Source organism: Antrostomus carolinensis, unplaced genomic scaffold, assembly GCF_000700745.2.
Source record: "Antrostomus carolinensis isolate BGI_N321 unplaced genomic scaffold, ASM70074v2 scaffold21010, whole genome shotgun sequence".
In the NCBI taxonomy this organism is placed as follows: domain Eukaryota; kingdom Metazoa; phylum Chordata; class Aves; order Caprimulgiformes; family Caprimulgidae; genus Antrostomus; species Antrostomus carolinensis.
In genome coordinates, this window is record NW_010288019.1 from 64,861 (window position 1) to 84,622 (window position 19,762).

The window sequence follows — 19,762 nt, forward strand, 5'->3', positions numbered from 1 at the left end:
ACTTTAAAAATACAATCAGTAAGATATGGCAAATTAATGAAAAGGGCCAGCAGACTGCAGAATGTAGTTTGTGCTGTAAGGATGATAAGTTGGAAAAATATTTTTCCAATCTTGAAAAATATCTCCTCACATATTTAAAGAATATAGTTGGACTTTTTTTTTCCTTTTGAAAAGATATAAGGTGGGGCCTGAAAATGTAGTGCATTCTGTCCTCTAATTAATTTATGTTGCTTTCTTTTATAATGAATATCATAATTTCAGCTGCTCAAAGAGAAGCCTTGAAAAAAAAAATCCAAAACCAAAAAAGAATGCATGGGAGTTGTTTTTTATCTTTGTAAATTTTGCAGCTGCATACAAAACTTAACTTGTTGCGTTTGATTTCCTCTTAGTTGGTTGTGAGTATTGGTCCATCTGATAATCATGCTGAAATCTGTTTCCTTAAGTTTAACCAGCAGGCACAGTGTCTGTCTGTTTAAAAGGTCTGATAAATGATAAGGTGTGTTGATCTGCTCGATGCGATTATGTTAAACATTCCTAAGTAGAATTCTGTTACATCAAGGCAGTCTGTTGGAATGAAGCATTTATCAGAAACAGAATTTATGCGTTGGTACAATGAAGCATTACAGCTGTTGGTGTAAAAAGCCTGACAAAAAAAATGTTCTCTCCTGTCTAAGGTAACTTACTGTATATAAGTGTGTGTGTGGATTATGTATAATATATACATACATGCCTACTTATGCATTTGTATACATCTAAAAGAAGAAACAGTGTTGAAAAATTGAAGATAAATGCAATCAAAACTATCTGACAGCTATAGCTGGTCCCCCAAACTCTTAATACTGAAGAGAGTTGTGAAAAAAGGCAGAAATAATTTATCTTCTATTTCATATACTCATTATATAATTCTCCTTTTGATTCCAAAAGTTGCCTAATTCTGGACAGTGTAACAATGTAAATCACAATATGTCTTTGTTAGTAAATGGTAAAATACTACTGATTAATGAAACTCAGTATCAGAAGAGGGTTTTTTATGAATGAGCAAGGTAATACACACTGTAAATGACGTGTAACATTTTGTTGATCACTGTAGCAATTAGCTACAGCTGAAAAAAGTCTGCTTACTCAGGCTAGTCTTACTCTCATTCTCTGAGGAAGCTCTGGATTTTAATGAAGACAGTCCAGCAGTGAATAAACAAACTTCTACACAGTTGCAAAAATGAAAATAAAATAAAGTACAATTTACTCATTTAATATCAAGCTCTCTCTCAAAATAGTACAGATTGTGTAAGCTTACTTTTTAAACATATTTTTTATTTAATCTAGTCCAATACCAGATGGAAATGATGCGAAGCCTTCGCCATGTAAACATTGATCATCTTCACGTTGGCTGGTACCAGTCCACATACTATGGCTCTTTTGTCACTCGTGCCCTCCTGGACTCCCAGTTCAGTTACCAGCACGCAATTGAGGAGTCTGTAGTTCTCATTTACGGTTAGTATGAGGTTTCCTTTATTATTCTTTTCCCCTCTTAATATTATTACTACTATTTTTGTATTCTGTCTTTTGCCTGTAAGAGTAGCCTGGCAGGCTTTTTCGAGTAAATACCAACCCTGTGTCTACGGCAGCCTCAGCAGCAGCTAAGTCTAGACAGGGTTTCCTTCTTTCTGTTTATTTTTCTTGCTATCAGAGCCCTGATGTGTACGTTTTGGAATGCTGGAGTAGCTGCTTCATTTTTATTCCTTCATCTCCCCTCCCTCGTCGAAGGGGCTGGTGGAACCTGACCAGATGTCTAACAAACCCTGCTTGCTAGCGTGTCTGGCTCTGTACGTGACTGACCAATCCTTGCACGAATTGCCAAGCTTTTTTTTATACCTCTGACAGAAGCATACAAAACCTAGACTGTTTCTTAGCACAAAGATTTTTTTCTTTTCTGCCTATTTAATGGTGTTTCCTCAAGCTCTCCAGACCAGATGTTCTGTGCTGTATCAGAACCATAGGCAATTTAACAGCTTTATAGCCTCCCCCTCCCCAAACACTCACAGTTTGCCATATCTGGCAGACTTGCATATAGTTTCCAGCTGAGAAATAAATGTAACGTCCTGAGTATCTGTCAGAAAAAATACTAATGAATACGATCAATCTTACGAGTTGCCCCAAAATTGTTTCAGTATGTTAACAATTGGATTACAGTAAAGAACAAGTTGTTAAAGTATACTTATATTGGCTGGAAACATTGCATCATCAGACCTTGATGAATTTTCCACTTGTTTCAGTCTATTTTGGTTTTCATTTTATCACCGATTGCTAAAAGTTTTACTGTGTTAAGTTTCAGACAACATGAATGTTAACACAGCTTTTATTCTTATGTTGGCTTGCTTCAGCCGTTATCATGCTGCAAGTGTTAAGCTTCTTTGTCCCAGGAATGTAACAGTTTGTTTAGAAAATTCCCCCCTAAATTCAGTAGAGTATGTCAAGGCAAAACTAATCTTTTATATACCAGTTACATTGTTGTGCATGAAGTAGCAGGGCAACTTGATCTGAATTAGCTTATTGCTACTCTAAAGCTACTATTTTTTAAAATAAAATATAGTTTAATGAATATTTTAATTTATTGCATAATGACTGGAGGAAAAAATATTTAAATGAGGTAGCTCTTACGTGAGTTCTGTGGATAGTTCACATGAAAGAAAAGAAAATGTGAACTAGATCTTTAATGGAGAAATAATGTTGTATGGGTCCAGATCCCCCCATGTTCTCCAAGTTAACTTTGTTAATTAGCTTCATTGTATATAGTATTACACATTTCAGTACAATAGGTTTACTTTTGCTTCACTGTATATAGGTGGATGTATCTACATGAAAGTACAATAGGTTTACTTTTGCTATAGTGTCTTTTCTGTGTTGGTTGTCTTAATTTTTTTTTTTTTAATTGGACTGCTTAGTTATTTTCTTCCTGTTTATATCATTCAGGTTGTTGGGGTTTTTTTGTTTTTTTTTTTTTTTTTTTTAAAAAAAAAGTTGTCTGGGCTTAGTAATAATACGCTTCCTTTATTTTTGATAATAGATCCCATTAAGACTGCCCAAGGGTCTTTGTCACTAAAGGCATATAGGCTGACTCCCAAACTGATGGAAGTTTGCAAAGAAAAAGACTTCTCTCCAGAAGCGTAAGTAACTTAAAAGAATGTCTTCTCATAGGTTTTGCTGATTGTTTGGGAGGCGGAAGGGTACATGGGATGATGAAATACATGAAATACTGTATTTTAAAATCTTACGTAATAGTGTGTACTGGGGAAACCGGATGCATGTGGGTGGTGATAGATGTGCACTGATACAGTGGGAAGAAGATACATGCTGAGAAGGCATGAAAGTCTGTCTTTGGGCTTCTGAATAAGGACTGACATGGTGGAATTTGAAGTGATTTTGGAGATGGTCAGCAGGCTGACTGTAAGGACCATGGTGAAGATAAGTGTATCTGGGAACAGAGTCAAAAATATAAAAAAAGAAATGGAGAAGGGGAAATAGCTGGTCTGTCTTTATGATCTTATTTTCCAGAAGGAAAATTGAACAGGTATTCTGGAATAACAGTTCTTCTGTATTTATTCCAAATTAACTCCCCCGTGTGGACACAATCTTCTGGAGTTAAGTAGGATAATTACTCTGTTTCAGAAGATTAACTGCTTCTACTAGATGTAGGCCTTAGCTGTCATCATTTTCCTCGGACAGCTTGGTGTTCAGTGGCAAAAGCACAAGCACTTGTTAAACTTTCTTCATTGAGGATAAACAGAATAATTTCTTTGCTTGGTGTCTAAATATAACATTTCCATGATGAACAAACAAATCTGTGCTTAGTAAAAAAAACCAAACAAAACAACAACAAACCAACAAAAAACCAAACAAAGATCCCACAAAGGTAAAGCTATATTTCCTTGGAAACTTATACATCATGACCTTATTTCCAGATTTTATGAAAGGTATTGCTGTCTACTTTATTATAAAGCAATAACAATAGTTTTAATATTTATATTGTAAAAAAATATACACTGGAAATTTATATTTTAATATCCACCATGGAATTGAATTATTCCAAAACACACACTATTTTGTCAATCTTATTTTTGGTCAGTAAAAATTTTAATTATTCAGCTACTGGGAATTTTTTTTTCAATGTAGTAGTTACAATTTTAAAGATATTTCAGTGTTGTATGGTAACTAAATCTTCACTTCTATTTAAGAAACCCCGATGGCAGGGAAATCGGTAAAATATTTTGGAAGGGGCAGAGTTAATCCTGTCAGTACAGTCTTTTGCTGGAGGCTTTTTCATGTAAGTAAAGTATTAGCAAGCAAAGCGGCTGCTTGACTTCTGAGCGTTTTTCCTAGACCAGTTTTTCCTAGTCTTTGTAAATGCGAGGCTTTGCCATGCAAGTGCTCTCTTACCAAAATTTGACTCTTGTTTGATTGTGGAACTATGAAAATCACGAGTTTTTACAAAATTGCGAGTTGTTAGTGGAGCAAAAATTCAACAAAAAGAACAAGAGAGTTACTGGTTACATTAATAAATATTTTTAAACTTTTTTCACAGCTTGAAAAAAGCAAATATTGCTTATGAAAACATGTTTGAAGAAGTGCCCATTGTAATTAAGAATTCGTACCTGATCAATGTGATGTTGTGGGAACTGGAAAAGAAATCTGCAGTAGCCGATAGACATGAATTGCTCAGTCTGGCTAGCAGGTAAGTACTTGTTACAATAATAGATGTGTTTTTATTCGCTTTCCCAAACCACAGTTTAACACCTTGGGTGAAATCCCAGTCTCATTACCATCTATGGAGGCTTTGCCTTGACTTTTAATGGGGTTAAGACTTTACCCTTCATGTTCTTTTGCTGAAGGAAAAACTGCATGGTAAAATATAGCATTAGAATGAAAAAAATTCGGTCTGTAATCTGCATTTACCTGTACTGCTTGAAGTGTATGATCTTTTCAGTAGTGTATATTTCTTCAAGAAAATACTGACATTAAGAAAATTCGGGCAAATAAATCTGGAAGTAAAAATTGTTTTTGTTAAATATTTCTTAAGTAATTTTGTAAATTATTTTAATAAAAAATAAATTGTATTTGTTCTGCTTTGGTAGCAGGATGCATTTGAAAATAAAATAAAATAATAAAGCCTCTGTCTGAGAAACTGGCAAAAATGCTCAGACTGATTGTCATGACAGCCAGCGTTCATGATGTCAGAAATTGCTTAAGGGTTTCTAGAATGAACTTCTCTTAACTTTATCTAAGAATAACTTTTTGTTCTTGTAGCACTTTGCCCTGAAAATACATTTATGATAACAAAGTAGGTGTGACTTCTAGCAGCATGATCAGAAATTTAGTGTTGCTTAAATCTTACACAACACAGTATGGTTAATTGGATTATTATTGGGCTGACCCAAATAACCAGATGCACAAAGTGATATAGCATCCTGTTGCATGTACAAACAGGGATGTATTCACTAATAGGTTTTTTGGGGTGTAACACTTTCTTTTTATGTCAAGGTATTGTCTGCCAGGATTCTGATACCCTCTGACTCTGACAACAAAGTTAGCTGAATACTAGTGGCCTCTTTTCATTTTCCTTTTTTCCATCCCCATCCCTCCCTTCATGTTAGGCTGTTCTTAATGGATCTACATTACCAGTGGTCCTTATGTTGCCTGAGTTAGCAGAAATTTTTCCACTCTGTTTTCTTTACTTGAGCTTATATGTGGATGTATTGAGGAATCTGATAGCTTTGAAAGAAATTGGTCAAGAGAGAACAGGTACAGGGCTGAACTCTGCCAGGGAATTTACAAATGTCGCAAGAGATACTTAGTCAATAATTTTGTTCTATAAAGTTGTGACTTTGCACCTTGGAATTAACATAGTGAAAATTTTTTACTGAGATGTTCAGTCTGCTTGATTTTGCAGCCTTTCTATCAGACTCTTTCCTTGGTCAAAGATCACAAAGCTTTTACCATTTAAGGAGAGGGTGAGCACTGAATGTAGGATATGACAGTGATTCCTCATGAGCTCTACCACCTTTCTGTGGAAAGGAGGACTGTGTTGAGGATACAGCAGTTTTCCAGGTGCCCTGACAGCATTGCCCTTGGTTGTTTCTATGGGTTTGCTCCTGTAGAAAGGGTTGGGATTACCCAGCATCCTGGATCCTAGCATGGGCTGCTGCTAGCCATGTGATACAATTCTGGAAATGGAAATCAATTTGAACAGATCACAAACCACACTTGAAGGGTTTCATCACTTTTTAATCTTACATAGTAACTGTTCTGTACTACTGCCCTGACTCAAGATAAAAGATAAGAACTGTACAAATGAATTTCATTTCTGGAGTGACAGTGCAAGACAAGCTTTTGTGTTGGTCCTCATATTAGTAAATGGGATGAGAAGTGAACAAAAAAAATGTGAGCCCAAAAGTGAAAGGAATTTGTATTTAGGAATCCTCCACAACAGGAAAAAGAGGGATAACTTTTTTCTTAGTGAATCAAAGTTTATTTTCAATGGATGTTTTCTTGGGGTAGTGCAACGCTGTTCTTGATGGTGACCCATGCGGACCTGGATTCTTGGTAAACCTGGTTAAAAGTGCCTTTTCAATTAAGTGTGTTTCTTTGAACTTACCCAGTTACTATCCTGTATACTGGCAGCAATTTCTTGAGCTTATTGAAGTCAAGAATTTCCCACTAATGGGGAATTAATTCAACAGACTCATCAGTTTTCAGAGGTATTTCTTGAGTACGTCTCCTGAACTGGCTTTCCTGGCCATATTCTTCTAGCTCACCTGGTCTATTTGAGGAACTTAAGGTGCTTAGTTTGGATTGAAGGAGAAAAAGTTTTGGAAATGACCCCAGTGAGTTTATTTGGAGGTTTTTGTATGTGTCCTTTCTTTTAATATTAGATAACTGCTTTTAATTACCAGACAGGTTATATTCAGTGATATCTTAACATTGGTATAACTCAGCAGCTGGCAGATTAAAACATTTTAATGCTCGTTTATTCAGGGTGTGATGACTTATACTGCCTGCTGAAATATTTAACTAGTTTTTACTTCAACTACGAAGAATTCTCTGTCAAAGAATATATCGTCTGAAGTACAGGAGTTCAAACCACTGCTATTCTGGAGTTCTGTTTTCACTTTACATTTCCTTATTTTTGTCGTAGAATAGTTGTGGCTAAAACATTTCACATATCAACTTTTAATTTTGGTGCATATCCTCCTCACTTACTTAGCTGTTGTAGAATTAGCTAGCAGTAACTTTAAGGCAGCTTTTTTTTTTAGGGCTTGGGATTGGTTGGGCTTTTGGGGGTTTTTTGGGGTCCTTTGAGAGCATCTCTGAACCTTTTTCAATCTTCTGAAGCAATGGTTTTGGCAATAAAATTATTTACCCATAGTTCTCTGGAGAGTTTGTTTCATCAAGATTCTCACATGTTCAGCCACCCACCTTGTCTGAGTTTGAAGCTGTACCTATTTGAGGTACTTTGTCTGCACCTTAATATCTTTCTCCTTTTGAAGTATATTTGTGATAATTGTATAGAGTAGTTTACTGTTTTGGGCATAAATTTGTGTTTCTTTTGTGAAATCTGAATTGACTGGAATATTCTAGGGAAAAGTAGAAGGCAGAATAGCACAAGGCTAGCAAGTAATAGCAAGTAAAGGCCTTTTGCTCAAACTGTTATCCTCCTGCTACCCTTAAGGACCAAAATGTCTTGAAGACCTTGGAGTACTGCCAGTCTTTTGATAGAGACTCAAGAATTAAAATCCTGTCAGATAATGTTCCAGATCTTCAGAGAAATAATTACAACCAACTTTCCCATTCTCATCCATCTCTTCCCTATTCTATTGACGATCTAGTTTAAATTAAAAAAAGCTTTTTTGTGGTCTTGCTTCATAATAGGGTTGTTCTATAATATCTCAATTTGTCTCAAGCAATTTTTCTAATAGTGTGCGTCAGTAGAGGCAAACATGTGCTGAACATTTACTGCAGTAACGTCTACTTGGCAGATATATTTTTCAAACATCAGATGCAGTATTTTTGCAAGAGTGACATAAGGAGGGTTACTTTGGCTTTTGAAAACAATATTAACCTTTATACATTGTACTGCTTATTCAGAAATCTCAATGTGCTTAACGGATTATTAAGATAATTATGAAAATCTCTAATTTGCAGATGGGGGAAGCTGACACAGAGAGGGTAAATGTGTTGCCCAAAGGCACACATCAAAGTCAGAGTAGAAAAGGGAATGGAGCTCAAGACTCCTGACTTACATATCTCATTCAAACGAAATCCTCTTAAAAAGAGCACAGGTTGAACTTGGGCTGAAATGCTGAGATGTAAACAAGTTCTGCTAAGCGGTGGGAATGTTCCTGAGAAATATTTAATCAAAAAGCTGTGCTTTGCCCAGCAATACCTCTCTAATCCACACAAAGCTGTTCCCACCAGGAGGAGAAATGCTGCACAGGGTGGCAGCTTTCCCGAAAAACAGTGACTTTGAGAGGGGCCTCAGTAGAGCTGATGGAAAGTGGAAAAAACAAGTAGCTGATAGAGCATTTTCTTACACTTCCTCTTGCTGCCTGCACCCTGTCCTCATGTTCCTTAGCCAGGGTGCAAGCAAAAGAAAATGAAATTGAGGGGGTACATTTCTGGTGATTGTAGGCAATTTTAGGGGACTATCATTTTGGTGTCTGATTCGAGGCTACATTTTGGGTGTCTCAGACCTTTAGTGAGTGTGTGTCTGGAGTCCTTTCCTGATTAAAGATGCTGAAGTAAATATGGGCTTCATGTGTAGTTCCCTGTTACGTTCCAGCCCCAGCTGCTTGCATCATTCCTCCCCACTACCCCATTTCATCTCTACCCCCCCCTCCTCAAAGATTTTTATTCCCTCATCTGTTTCAGGGTATGGCTGTATGAATAGCTTTGAAGAATAGTCTGGTGGAAAAAGTCAGGCTCCTACTCTCCCCTTCCAGCCTTTCCCTCAGCCTTCCTGAAAAAAAAAAAAAAAAAAAAAAAGAAGAAACCCCAGCAGAGGGTGTTTTTGCATTTACAGTAGACTATTTCACTGGAAGGGTTTGAAGTGTGCCCACGCAAACAGCTGAATCCATACAGCTGAGAGTGCTGTAATCCTTGGGCAAAGAGGGAGGGAGAGGCAGGAAGATGCTGATGCTGGAACCTTTTAAACTGGCTTTGCTGGCAACAAAGCTTTGCGCTCCTTAAAATATATCTGCAAAGGGAGGCTCTGGTGGTACGAGCATTCCCTCACGAACAGGGAGGCTTCCATTCAGAGCGCGTAGCCAGATCCGTATCCTAACGGGATGCCCTGGTGTAGGGAGTGATGGGTGAGTTTAGTTCATGGACGGTTGTTTTCCCTGCTTTCCCCTTCTCTGCCTGCTGGACCGTAACGCCGCCAAATGCAAAGCTCACCAGCGGGAAGAACGAGACAGAAAGGACCATGACTGTTATTTGCAGATTAGGCTACTCTGTTCACAGGTTTCTACTTCTCATCCTCAGAATTATTTGACCTTTGTATCTGATAATTTTTGAACAAGGAATAGGCTGTAATCTGTGTGTGAAGGACTTGATTTCATGTCTCCCCTTTTGGGTGAAGGATTATACCCCATCAATACAAGGCTGTTACAGCAAAAATGTATAGCACGAGCATTTGCTTTGCAGGCTGTGCTTTCTAGTCTGTTGTTTTTGTTTCTTTTTTCTAAACAAACTTTGAGTTTCTCTTTGACAATTTGTATGTGCTTGTCCTTTTTTGGCATTTTTTATTATGTCGATCAAGCTACATAGATAAGTCTCAAATGATACATTTTTGGAAGTTTTACAGGTGATCAGGTCTAGATGGGTAATCTTAATGACAGTTCTGGTGAAGGAGTGCTCTGACATTAGATAATTTATTCATTAGATGTGTAAGAATTCACATGACTTATTTTTTGACTGTCCTATCTGCAGGAGAAGCTCCATTCTTTTTTTTCTCCTTTTATTATCTCTATTTATCCCCACAACAGAACGTGTCCCCAATGTGTGGACTTTCTGATGCTTCCTAGTATGATAGCAATTCTGCAGCTTATAGTTTTTCTCCCGTGAAGATTCACTGATATGTGAGGTGTGGTGGTCTCCTGGTGCTATCTGAAGGTGGAGCTATGTCTTTTGGTTCAGGAGTGTGCTCAGATCATCACTGCTGGGTGATCTCAGACCTGACTTGTTTCAGATGAAACTGCACTGAAAATAGGCTTTAGGAGGATACCTACTGTGCTTCAGCCACTAATGGGCTTTCAGATCACTGGACCATGTCAGAACTAGTGGTAAGAAACCCCCTGAAACACATGTAGCATGGACATTGGTTTCTCAGCACCAGCTGTTTTGCTTTATAGACCTGTTCCTGTTGCTCTATACTATTTGCTAGTCTAAATGTAAACTCAATTTAATTGACTTTTGTGCTGAATCAGCTGACTGAAATGCATCCACTGAAAATGCAGTTTCTTTATTACTGATGCCCTCAGAACAACAAATGCACGTGCTGAGCTCCACGTTGTCTACATTTGACTGTCTCAGAGCCTTGTAGGAAAGTGAGACTCGATGGGGTTGTGAGCAGCATTTACTGGCACCTCTTTTAAAAAAAAAATAAATATTTTTTAATTTATTTTTTTTTTTAGTCACATTAATGCATAGGGTACATTTAGATTTCTAGCAGTGTGATCTCTGAGATCTGCTGTAGGGGAGTGCACAAGGTAAGGAGGTGCCTAAAAGAGCCTTTGGGCTAAGTAAGTGTGTGAGGAGTCTTATGGGCTGGAGCAATGTGATTTAACTTCCTAAATCTCACCAGAGTAAATTTCAGCTGAATAAAACTTGCTTAAATGTTGTATGTATAAATTTTTACAAATTACTTCCCATTGGTCTTTCTGTTTTTTTAAGAGATGAAGCAAAAAAGAGTATCAAGCACATGAGAACTGAGGAAAAAGCTGGTCCTGTATTTGCAGCCTACTTATCACTTCACATCTCAGTTCACATCTGTTTAAGTTATCTGTTTTTAGCTTCTTGTTTCCCTGGCAATGAGAGCAAACACCATATTACTGCAACTTCTAACAATAACTCTCTGTTTCTGTGTTCTGCTGCACTAAGCTGGTCCCAAAGAGATTCACATAAAATCATTCTTTGTAACCAGCTATATTTCGTATGGACACTATCTGTAAAATAATTAGGTATTCCTGATGTCCACATACCCTACAAGGCTATTAGTGTGTACCTACATAGGCACTTCTGATAATATCCAGTTCTAACACTAACTCTGTATAATATAAACTCTATAAAAACCTAAAAATATGCACACCCCTAGCCATGGCAATATTCCACAGTTCTAAATATCATGTACTTGAAATGTTCAACCAAAAAAACCCCAAGAAGTTTAAAAATAATTATTATAGTGGCGCCTTCCTTGCTGCTGTGTAGCTGAAGTCCTCCTCACCATCTGCCCCTGTACGCAACTGAAATCTAAGACTCTGCCTTGTAAATGAGTTGTGGTTTGAAGTTACTGATACAGCCTTTTGTTCAGTCAGCAGGCGCTCAGCTAGTGAAATAGCTGCCCTAGTACTGGGAGATAAGGATGTCTTTAGCTATGTTCTCAGCAAGTATCCTCTAGTGCCTCAGAATGTCACCAGGTTCTGTCTCCAGCTATGAGTTATATGGATTTGGGGAATAATTTGCACTTCAAAAGGGATGTGCATAGTGGTGTGTACGTGGTTTCCTTTTCACTTTATGCCAGTTTCTTCCAGTTAAGAGTTTCCTCAGTCCATAGGCTACAGGATGGTGGGAATGCATTGTAAAAAGGCAGAAAGAATCTCAGATGATGTGGAGAAGCAGTGAGGGGTATGATTCTGATATAGAAGTGCACCAAACTTTTTATTTGAAAGAAACTCTCATGAGTAGTAGTGGATTTCAGTTAAAGAGAAGGATGGAGTTTAGTTTTTTGAGTCACTGGTCTTCAGCCAAGTAGGACTAGTTAAGGCTTAGATCAGAGCCAACAAACTAGCTGCTGATCAAAGGGATCAATAGAGAGCAGTAAGTATTCTTCTTTTACTGTACTACCCTGTAAACAGAATTTAGGATTAATACTGTCTCCATGGGCACCAACCTGAAAACTTCCAAAACTTTAACTTGGAACCTATACCTTAAGTTGAACATTCCTGCAAAACACTGACTCCATTGCTAAAAATGGTTACAATAAAAGTTGTTTAACAGACTGCATTTGTCTGGCCAAGGCAGTAGATCGCATAACTGGAACTGGACGTGCCCAGCCTAGCTCCTTCCATGTTGCCTATGGTACGGAATGTGGAGCTGGCTGGACTGGATGCAACACTCCCTCTCAACAGCTAAGATCAAGCAATGTCTGCTGAACTTCCAGGCGTGGTTTGATAGAGTAGTTAATAAGATGGGAGTTCTGAAGAATATTTAACTATCTCTGCATAGGGATAGTTAAATATTCCTAAAAAAGCTATCAGTAACTTGAAATCAATTTGAACACATCTCCTGGCACATTGTTCGGGGTTTCATGTCACAAAAGCATCAGACTATTTCTTTTTAAACATTTGACCTGCATCTATAATATCAGTAAATTCACAAAAGGCATTGTTTTTTCATAACTGTGGGGTTCCCTGCAAAGACCAAAACACTTAAATATGGTATTTGCAGTGTGGCAGAGATGCTAGAGGAAGAGATGCCATGTAAGGTATCATCAAATAGATATATGAACAAAGATAACCAGGAATTTAAAAATTTACAGACTGTGCCATTAGTGCAGAAATACTGCTCAAGTGACTTGAAATGAACTTTAGATTTTTATTTTTATTTTTTTTAATAAATTCAATTTTTATGAATGTTTCTTGTATTTCAGTAATCACTTGGGGAAGAGTCTGCAGCTGCTGATGGACAGAGTGGATGAAATGAGCCAAGACATTGTTAAATACAATACCTACCTGAGGAATGTAAGCAAACAGCAGCAGCAGAAGCACCAGGTTGGTAACATGGAAAACCTGAATGAGAGGATTTTTTTCCACAAAGTATGGTTTAGATGGTGCTATGACAGATGAATTTGGATCTAAGCAAGATAAAATTCTTACAGAAAGATATCCACTCAGTAGATTTATAAAATGTGCTAGTCAGTGTGGAATTATCAAATAGATTCACTTCTGCTGGCATGTAGTGTGGATTAGTCTTTCTTTGCTGTTTTATATGTTTGTTAGTGATTTATGATAAACCAAAATCACTGATAAATGTGCTGTGGACAGAGGCATTAGCGGTTTAGTAATTGAAATGAAAGAGCTGAAACTACAAGTGAATTGTTCCAAAACAAATAGTGCTTTAATACCATGACATGTCGTCATGCATCTAGAAATAAAAAAACATAGTCCGTATTTAAAAGATAGCAGACTGCTCCCTGATCAGAAATGACATTTTGGTCACGTTTTGTATCAGTAGATAGTGATACTGATCAGATGATCCTGATTTAAAATTCCTGATGCTAAAGGGCCTCTTTAAAATCCAAAATAGTCTGATTGGAGAATACTGAGTATGGAGACCCGCTCTGGTGGCCCTGCTTGAGTGGAGGGTTTGGACAAGATGACCTCTAGAGGTGACCTTTCAACCTCAACCATTCTGTGATTACTTTATTTGCTGTTGCTGCATTTGATAAAGCAGTACTGTTTCTAATTATAGAAGAATGCTGGTAAATTGGAAAAAAGCACTATAAGAATGATTTAAAAGCCTGGAAAGCAGATCTTAATGAACGGAATTCACTTCACATGATAAATTAAAGAGTCACTTGCTTACTCAAGAAGTACCTGCATGAAAAATGAATTTCAACTCTTTAATCTGGCAGAGATATGACAAGATTCAATATTGGCCAACTGAAAATGGGCCACTCCACTTTAAAGATAAAATATTGCAAGTACTGCCACACAAAGTAGCTAATTATTAAAAAGAGCACCTGTGGTTGATGTGAAGTGCTTCATCACTGGCTATTTTAAAATCGAAATTGTCTTTTTTCATTTAAGTAAAGTATAGCTTGAACAGGGAGTACTTTAGGGAAGCAGCACATGATCAGTGGTCTCTCTTAGCTTTGTAATTCCTGAGGACGTAGAAGCTTCATGCATGTTATCTTCAGAAAGTTTTTTTTCCTTCGCTGCCTAATTTGAATAGAAAGATGGCATCCACTTCAAGGGTTTTTGTTAATAACAAGGGGATCTATTTATTTTGAAAAGCAGAGCAAAGTAGGTTCCATGGTGTCTCACTTCATTTCTTTACTAACTATAGCTGCTTTAGTAGTGGCTCACTGCAGCATACTTAGTGGTCTTAACTTCATTTTTAAAACGGAGCAATTGTGATTAAGAGCAAGCCGTTTCAATAAAGAATAATAGGCAGACTGCTGAGAAGTGAATGGGGTAATGCAAAGAAAGAAGAAACTACATGCAATTCACATACAAATATGGGCATTTAAGATTTTATTTTTAACATTGTCCAAAAACATGTATTTGTCACTACTACTGGAAAAAAAATTACTTCATTTAAGTACGCCACCAAGTATGAACTTTTTTCCGACTCTTGTGCACAGATACATTTAAGTAAGTGAGAGAAAACACCCTGTACTCTTTGGCCTGTTTATTTTAAAGATTTTTTTTTTTTTTTTGTGGTGTGTGTGTTGAAGATGAGGGCTTCGATAGACAAACCTTACAGCTGATTCCTGGCTGTGACATACAGTATGAAATCTCACATACGTGTGTTTGAATGCATGTAGTTCTGGAGGGACAGATGTTTATCCAATAGCTGAAGAAATGGTCTGCCTTAATTTTTATAGTTTGAGTAATCTATATGGCAAAAGAAAGCACTGAAAACAAATATTTTTTTTAACAGCAGAATAATTTCTACAAACAGCTACTCTAGTATATCCTCTGGTAACCCACAAAGAAATGGCATCAAAGTGGCAGAATATCTACATGACTGGAATGGAAAAATGAACCATTATGCTTTGTTTCAGTTTAGAGTTAATATTTTTTGACTAAAAATACCTTGTTTAATCAAGTTCTCTTCCCCTTTCACATCAATATTGTTTTGACCTTTAACTTGCATAAAATTGAGTATTTCTGGTTTATATAACTATTTCAGGTAGTGGCTTCTCATACCTACATATTCCAACGTTGTTTTCTTTTTTGGGTGGAGAAATGGAGGCCTTTATCTACCATGCTGTATTCTTTCCATCAGATACAGTATTTATCTCTTGGAAAAAATTTTAAAAATTAACCCCACCACCTCAGTACTACAATTTCCAGTACCTCACTTACTTAAGGTGCCAAATTGCAGGGGAAATGCTTGTTACCAGTGAACTGAAATAAACTGTGAATTGCATTTGCATTGTTTGAAATTTGACTCAACTGCGTTGAATAAGTATAATTTATAAAACATACTTGCTGGGTAGGTAAAGATCATCTGAAAATAAAAACTTTTTGCAGCTTTGGAAGTCCTGTTGCATTCTGTTTCTGTTGCTTTATTTTCAGTACCAGCAGAGACGTCAGCAAGAAAATATGCAGCGTCAAAGCCGAGGAGAAGCTCCTCTTCCTGAGGAGGACATCAATAAACTTTTTAAACCACCACAGCCACCTCCAAGAATGGAGTCACTCCTTATTGCAGGTAACATTCTAGCAGCCTCTTCAACTCATCCTTTCATATCTGAATGTTAGCTTGGGAAAAAGTGCAGTTGTTACCCTTAGAAAGCATCTGAATTTTCATTACCTTTGCCATTACGGTGTGATATTTTGGCACTGATGTTGTTCGAAATACTGTCCTTCATTTGGTCAAAGGCAGTGGTTTCTACATGTGACCTACAGCCCTAGTGTCTTTAGTGGTTTTAAAAAAAGAAAAAAAAAGGTAGCGAAGAAAGACAGACTTATTGCTGGTAGGCAGTCCATGTCTCTGTTAAAAAGTGAGCTTCCACACACAGAATTTTAAACCATCTAGGTAAGTAACAGATGCATGTTACCCAGGCAGATACAAACACATGTAATTTTTTGAAAGCAAACCACTGTGTTTAACCAGAATGGCTGCATAAAGCTTTAAACTTGATGTATGGAGACTTTCTCCCTTTATTTCTTATTTTGCCATGGTACCCAGCTCCTGCTTGGCCATCTGTACCTCCTGGGTTGATGGGAAAGAGCAGGAGCAGCAGCCAGAGCCTCTTCCTGGCTCCGTTCTGAGAGGGTGAAATGGGATTTTAAAGGAGAGCTGAAGAAATGCCCCATGGAGCAGGCTTCCTGCACAAATGGCTGGATCGACTACTCCAGTCAACAGGCTGCTCCCTGCACTCATACCCCAGCTCCTCCCTGAACCCCAGAGGTTAGGGGGCTGTACAGACAAGAGGAAGGAATAGGCTGTTTGGACTGAAACTGATTCAGAGCAGGGCAGTGGTCTGTAGCCCTCAGTTACTGATAAGATCCCTAGATGTTGGACTGGGTGTTGCAGCAGCTGAGAAGATTGTGTTTTTAATTTTATGTATAATTGGGATAATTTCTTTGATTTCTATGGACAGAGTTTTAGGGAAACTTTCCCCATCTTCCTGCACCTCAAGGTGAATGAAAATGTACATGGGCACGCAATATAGGTATAGGTCCCACCCCCCAGTTTCTTCAGTTTACTGGTATGCCGCAGTACGTAGCCACAGTTTGGTACGAAAGTCGGTGCCTGTCCTGTGCCTCGTGGAGGGTAAAAATGTCTGGGACCTCACAATGGCAACAGAGAGCAGCAAACCTTGCTAAGTAATCTAAATTTGGAAAATGTCATGAGAAAGCAAATTGGTTAACTATAGAAGGCTTTTTAGATTAGCTAACCATCACCTTGTTTTGTACTGAGAGAAAATTAAGCCAAAGTACTTGGTGATTTAGTGTACAGAAAAAAGTGCTTTGACATTAAAAAAAAAAAAATAATGTGAATTTGAACAACCACTCTTAAATTCTGGAGTGACCAAGAGATTATTATTTTATTATTAAAACTGTTTCACACTGCTAATAAGTGCTGCTTTTAGAAGAAATAATGTACTTGATTTATTATTCCTTACAGAGCCTTTCAAAAAAACTATTGTTTTGATCATTTTTACCAGTTAATGAATCCTAGCAGTATTAAAGTGTTTAAACATTCAGCTTTAGCATAGTTTAAAAGTGCAACAGAATGTATATGTGTGTACATGTGTGTTTTATGAAAGTGATAGGATGAATCATCTCTTGTAGGAGGAGGAATGGAAAACTATAATACTTAAAGGAGAAAACAGTTTTCAACCAATGCACTCTCTTTACTTGTTCTTTTGCCATAGTCAGAGGAAGAATTGAAAGCATCCACTTCAATTTATATGAAGTAAAGTTTGTGGATAAAAAATAAGATTTAGCTCTTTTGTTTCTGAGGCATTTAAAAACTTTACAAATAGAGCATTAAATTTAGAGTTTATTGGCCTTCTGAACAGTCTTAATTTTGATTAAACTGGCTTCATGCTTTGCTATTCCTAGCTAACAAGGGAAATAACTTGTACCATTATGTGTATAAAAATGTTTTGATGGACATGTTTGATTTGTAAAGCATTGACAAGTCTTCATACCCTGATGATTTTTGAAATAGCTAATAAAGTGAAATATTAGGTGGAAAAAAAGGATAGCAAAATGTCAAACAGGAGTACCACAATTTTCAATCTGCTAATGAAAAATATTTGTTACAAATATTTTAATAGGGACAGCAGATGTGCAAGAAGAGATCTGAAATTCAGTCTTGTAGTATTTTTAGAGCAACTAAATTGAACAATTAATGTGATTAAGTTTCCAATACACAGCAAGAGTTGTTTATTCTTTTTATTGTCATATGTCTATTCGGAAATTGTGTGTAGTAGAATTGTAGGAAAATCAAGGGGGGTTTTGAGCGTACCAGTTTACCTGTCCTGCTAGTTTAGCTGCTGCTGCTTCTTCCCAAACCTCTTTGGGAATACTGAAAGTGTAAAATTCCTAAGTGTAGAGCAGTCGAGCTGTTTGGTTGCTTCTCTGTATAAATCCTGAATGATTCACGCACATTTGGCTTTTTAAAAACTATGTTGTAGGGTGTCTTTCTGAATTTCAAAACTGACAGAGGTTTACTCTTCTTTCCTATTGACAGGTCAAATTAATACCTACTGCCAGAATATTAAGGAGTTCAACGCACAGAACCTGGGCAAGCTTTTCATGGCTCAAGCTCTTCAAGATTACAACAACTGAAGAAACTTTGCTGTAGCCCTCACCAGAAAAAGTTATTTACAGTTTTCTACTGTTCATGATCCTCTTGAAAATTTAGTATATTGGGAAAAGAGTCTTGTAAAACAGAGTCACCTTGGTTTATGTAGAATTCTCCTGTAAGAAAAATAAAGGCAAACTTTAATGATATTTTAGTATTTCCTTATTTGTTGGCCCTGTTGGACTGGAATTTTCTGTGGTCACTCAGGTTTTTTAAATGTTTGGCAATTATTCATGTTTAGTCATAGCAAATAATACAGGTTTTATTTAACTTGGAATCTGAAATAAAAACAAATTATTACAAATGTTCAGTATAGCTGACTTCACTGAAGAAATTTAAGATTTCCCAGTTTTGATTGAGAACTTACAACCATAATGCACTAGTCACTTGGAGCAGTTGCTCGTTTTTATTTTAATCTGTTTGAACAGTCTGATGCGATGGACCTTCCATACTGCAAATATTTCATAGGTATCACATTCAGAACATACAAAACTAGTGTTATGTGGAGACTGATCCCTACCATATCATGCTAAGCTGTGTTCCCATTTTCTGTTGCCACCACCAACTGGATTGAAATCCAGTGATGCTACTGAAGTCTTCATGACAGAAACTGTAGAAGTAGCTAAGCTAGAGCAGCGAGTGTGGTGTAAATGGACACCGTACCTAGTCTGCATTAACTTTGCCATCTGGACGTGCCTCTATTCCTAAACTCAGGCTACTTGTCTTTTTAACAAGAATGTTAATTTAAAGGTTTGATTCTTGGCAACTCACACATGTTACTGTCATTGATTTTGTTTTTTTTTTCTTAAGTTCTTTCTTTCATGTCACTGCGTGATGAGTTCTGAGAGCCTAAAATGGCTGAAGGAGTGTGGTTTGGTCTTTTAAAATAAATAACATCCTCTAAATATGGACCTAGCATGGAGTATTTCAGCCTCTAAGGTGAACGTTTGGGAAAGTCAGAAGCGTGTGAAAACTGGGGGTTAGACTAAGCCAGTCTAATTTTCCAGTCTAAACTATAGTGATTGCAGTATTTATATAAATATGGATGCAAATTTTGTTCAGCCCTCACATATCTGGCAAATTGCTAATTTGTCTAATCTTTTGCCTTGGAAACTTTGGGCACATTTGTGTTGGCTCTCTTAACGTGAACTTCTCTGAAATCAAAGATTGATTAAGTATCCTGCTACAGTGCCACATGATTGAGTTTCATTTCCTATACAAATAATATTCAAACCGTCTTAATTTTCAGGTTTTCTGAAGGACCAAAATAACCACCAGGGAACAGAAGTAGGAGCAGATAATTAGACTAAGATGAGACATTTGAGTTAGATAGAAAAAATTATCTTCTGGATAACTGGGCATAGAAGACTGATCCTGTAGTGACTGTGTATAGAAGAAAGCGGCAGTAACATTATACATACTAGAAGGTCTGCAGAGGAGGTGT

At 37.1% G+C, this 19,762-nt stretch overlaps 1 protein-coding gene across 1 annotated transcript in view; it reads left to right on the top strand.

The window, feature by feature from the left end:
- The window catches only part of EIF3H (eukaryotic translation initiation factor 3 subunit H), a 67,702-nt gene extending 49,235 nt beyond the window's left edge, over positions 1–18,467 (top strand). Inside the window, exons 3-8 of the mRNA XM_010165355.2 lie at positions 1,324–1,491; positions 3,065–3,164; positions 4,580–4,729; positions 12,920–13,040; positions 15,576–15,708; positions 18,205–18,467. Of these exons, the coding sequence (XP_010163657.2) occupies positions 1,324–1,491; positions 3,065–3,164; positions 4,580–4,729; positions 12,920–13,040; positions 15,576–15,708; positions 18,205–18,302 (770 nt within the window). The 3' untranslated portion in view covers positions 18,303–18,467. The remainder of the gene's footprint in view (positions 1–1,323; positions 1,492–3,064; positions 3,165–4,579; positions 4,730–12,919; positions 13,041–15,575; positions 15,709–18,204) is intronic.
- Positions 18,468–19,762: the final 1,295 nt, after the last annotated feature.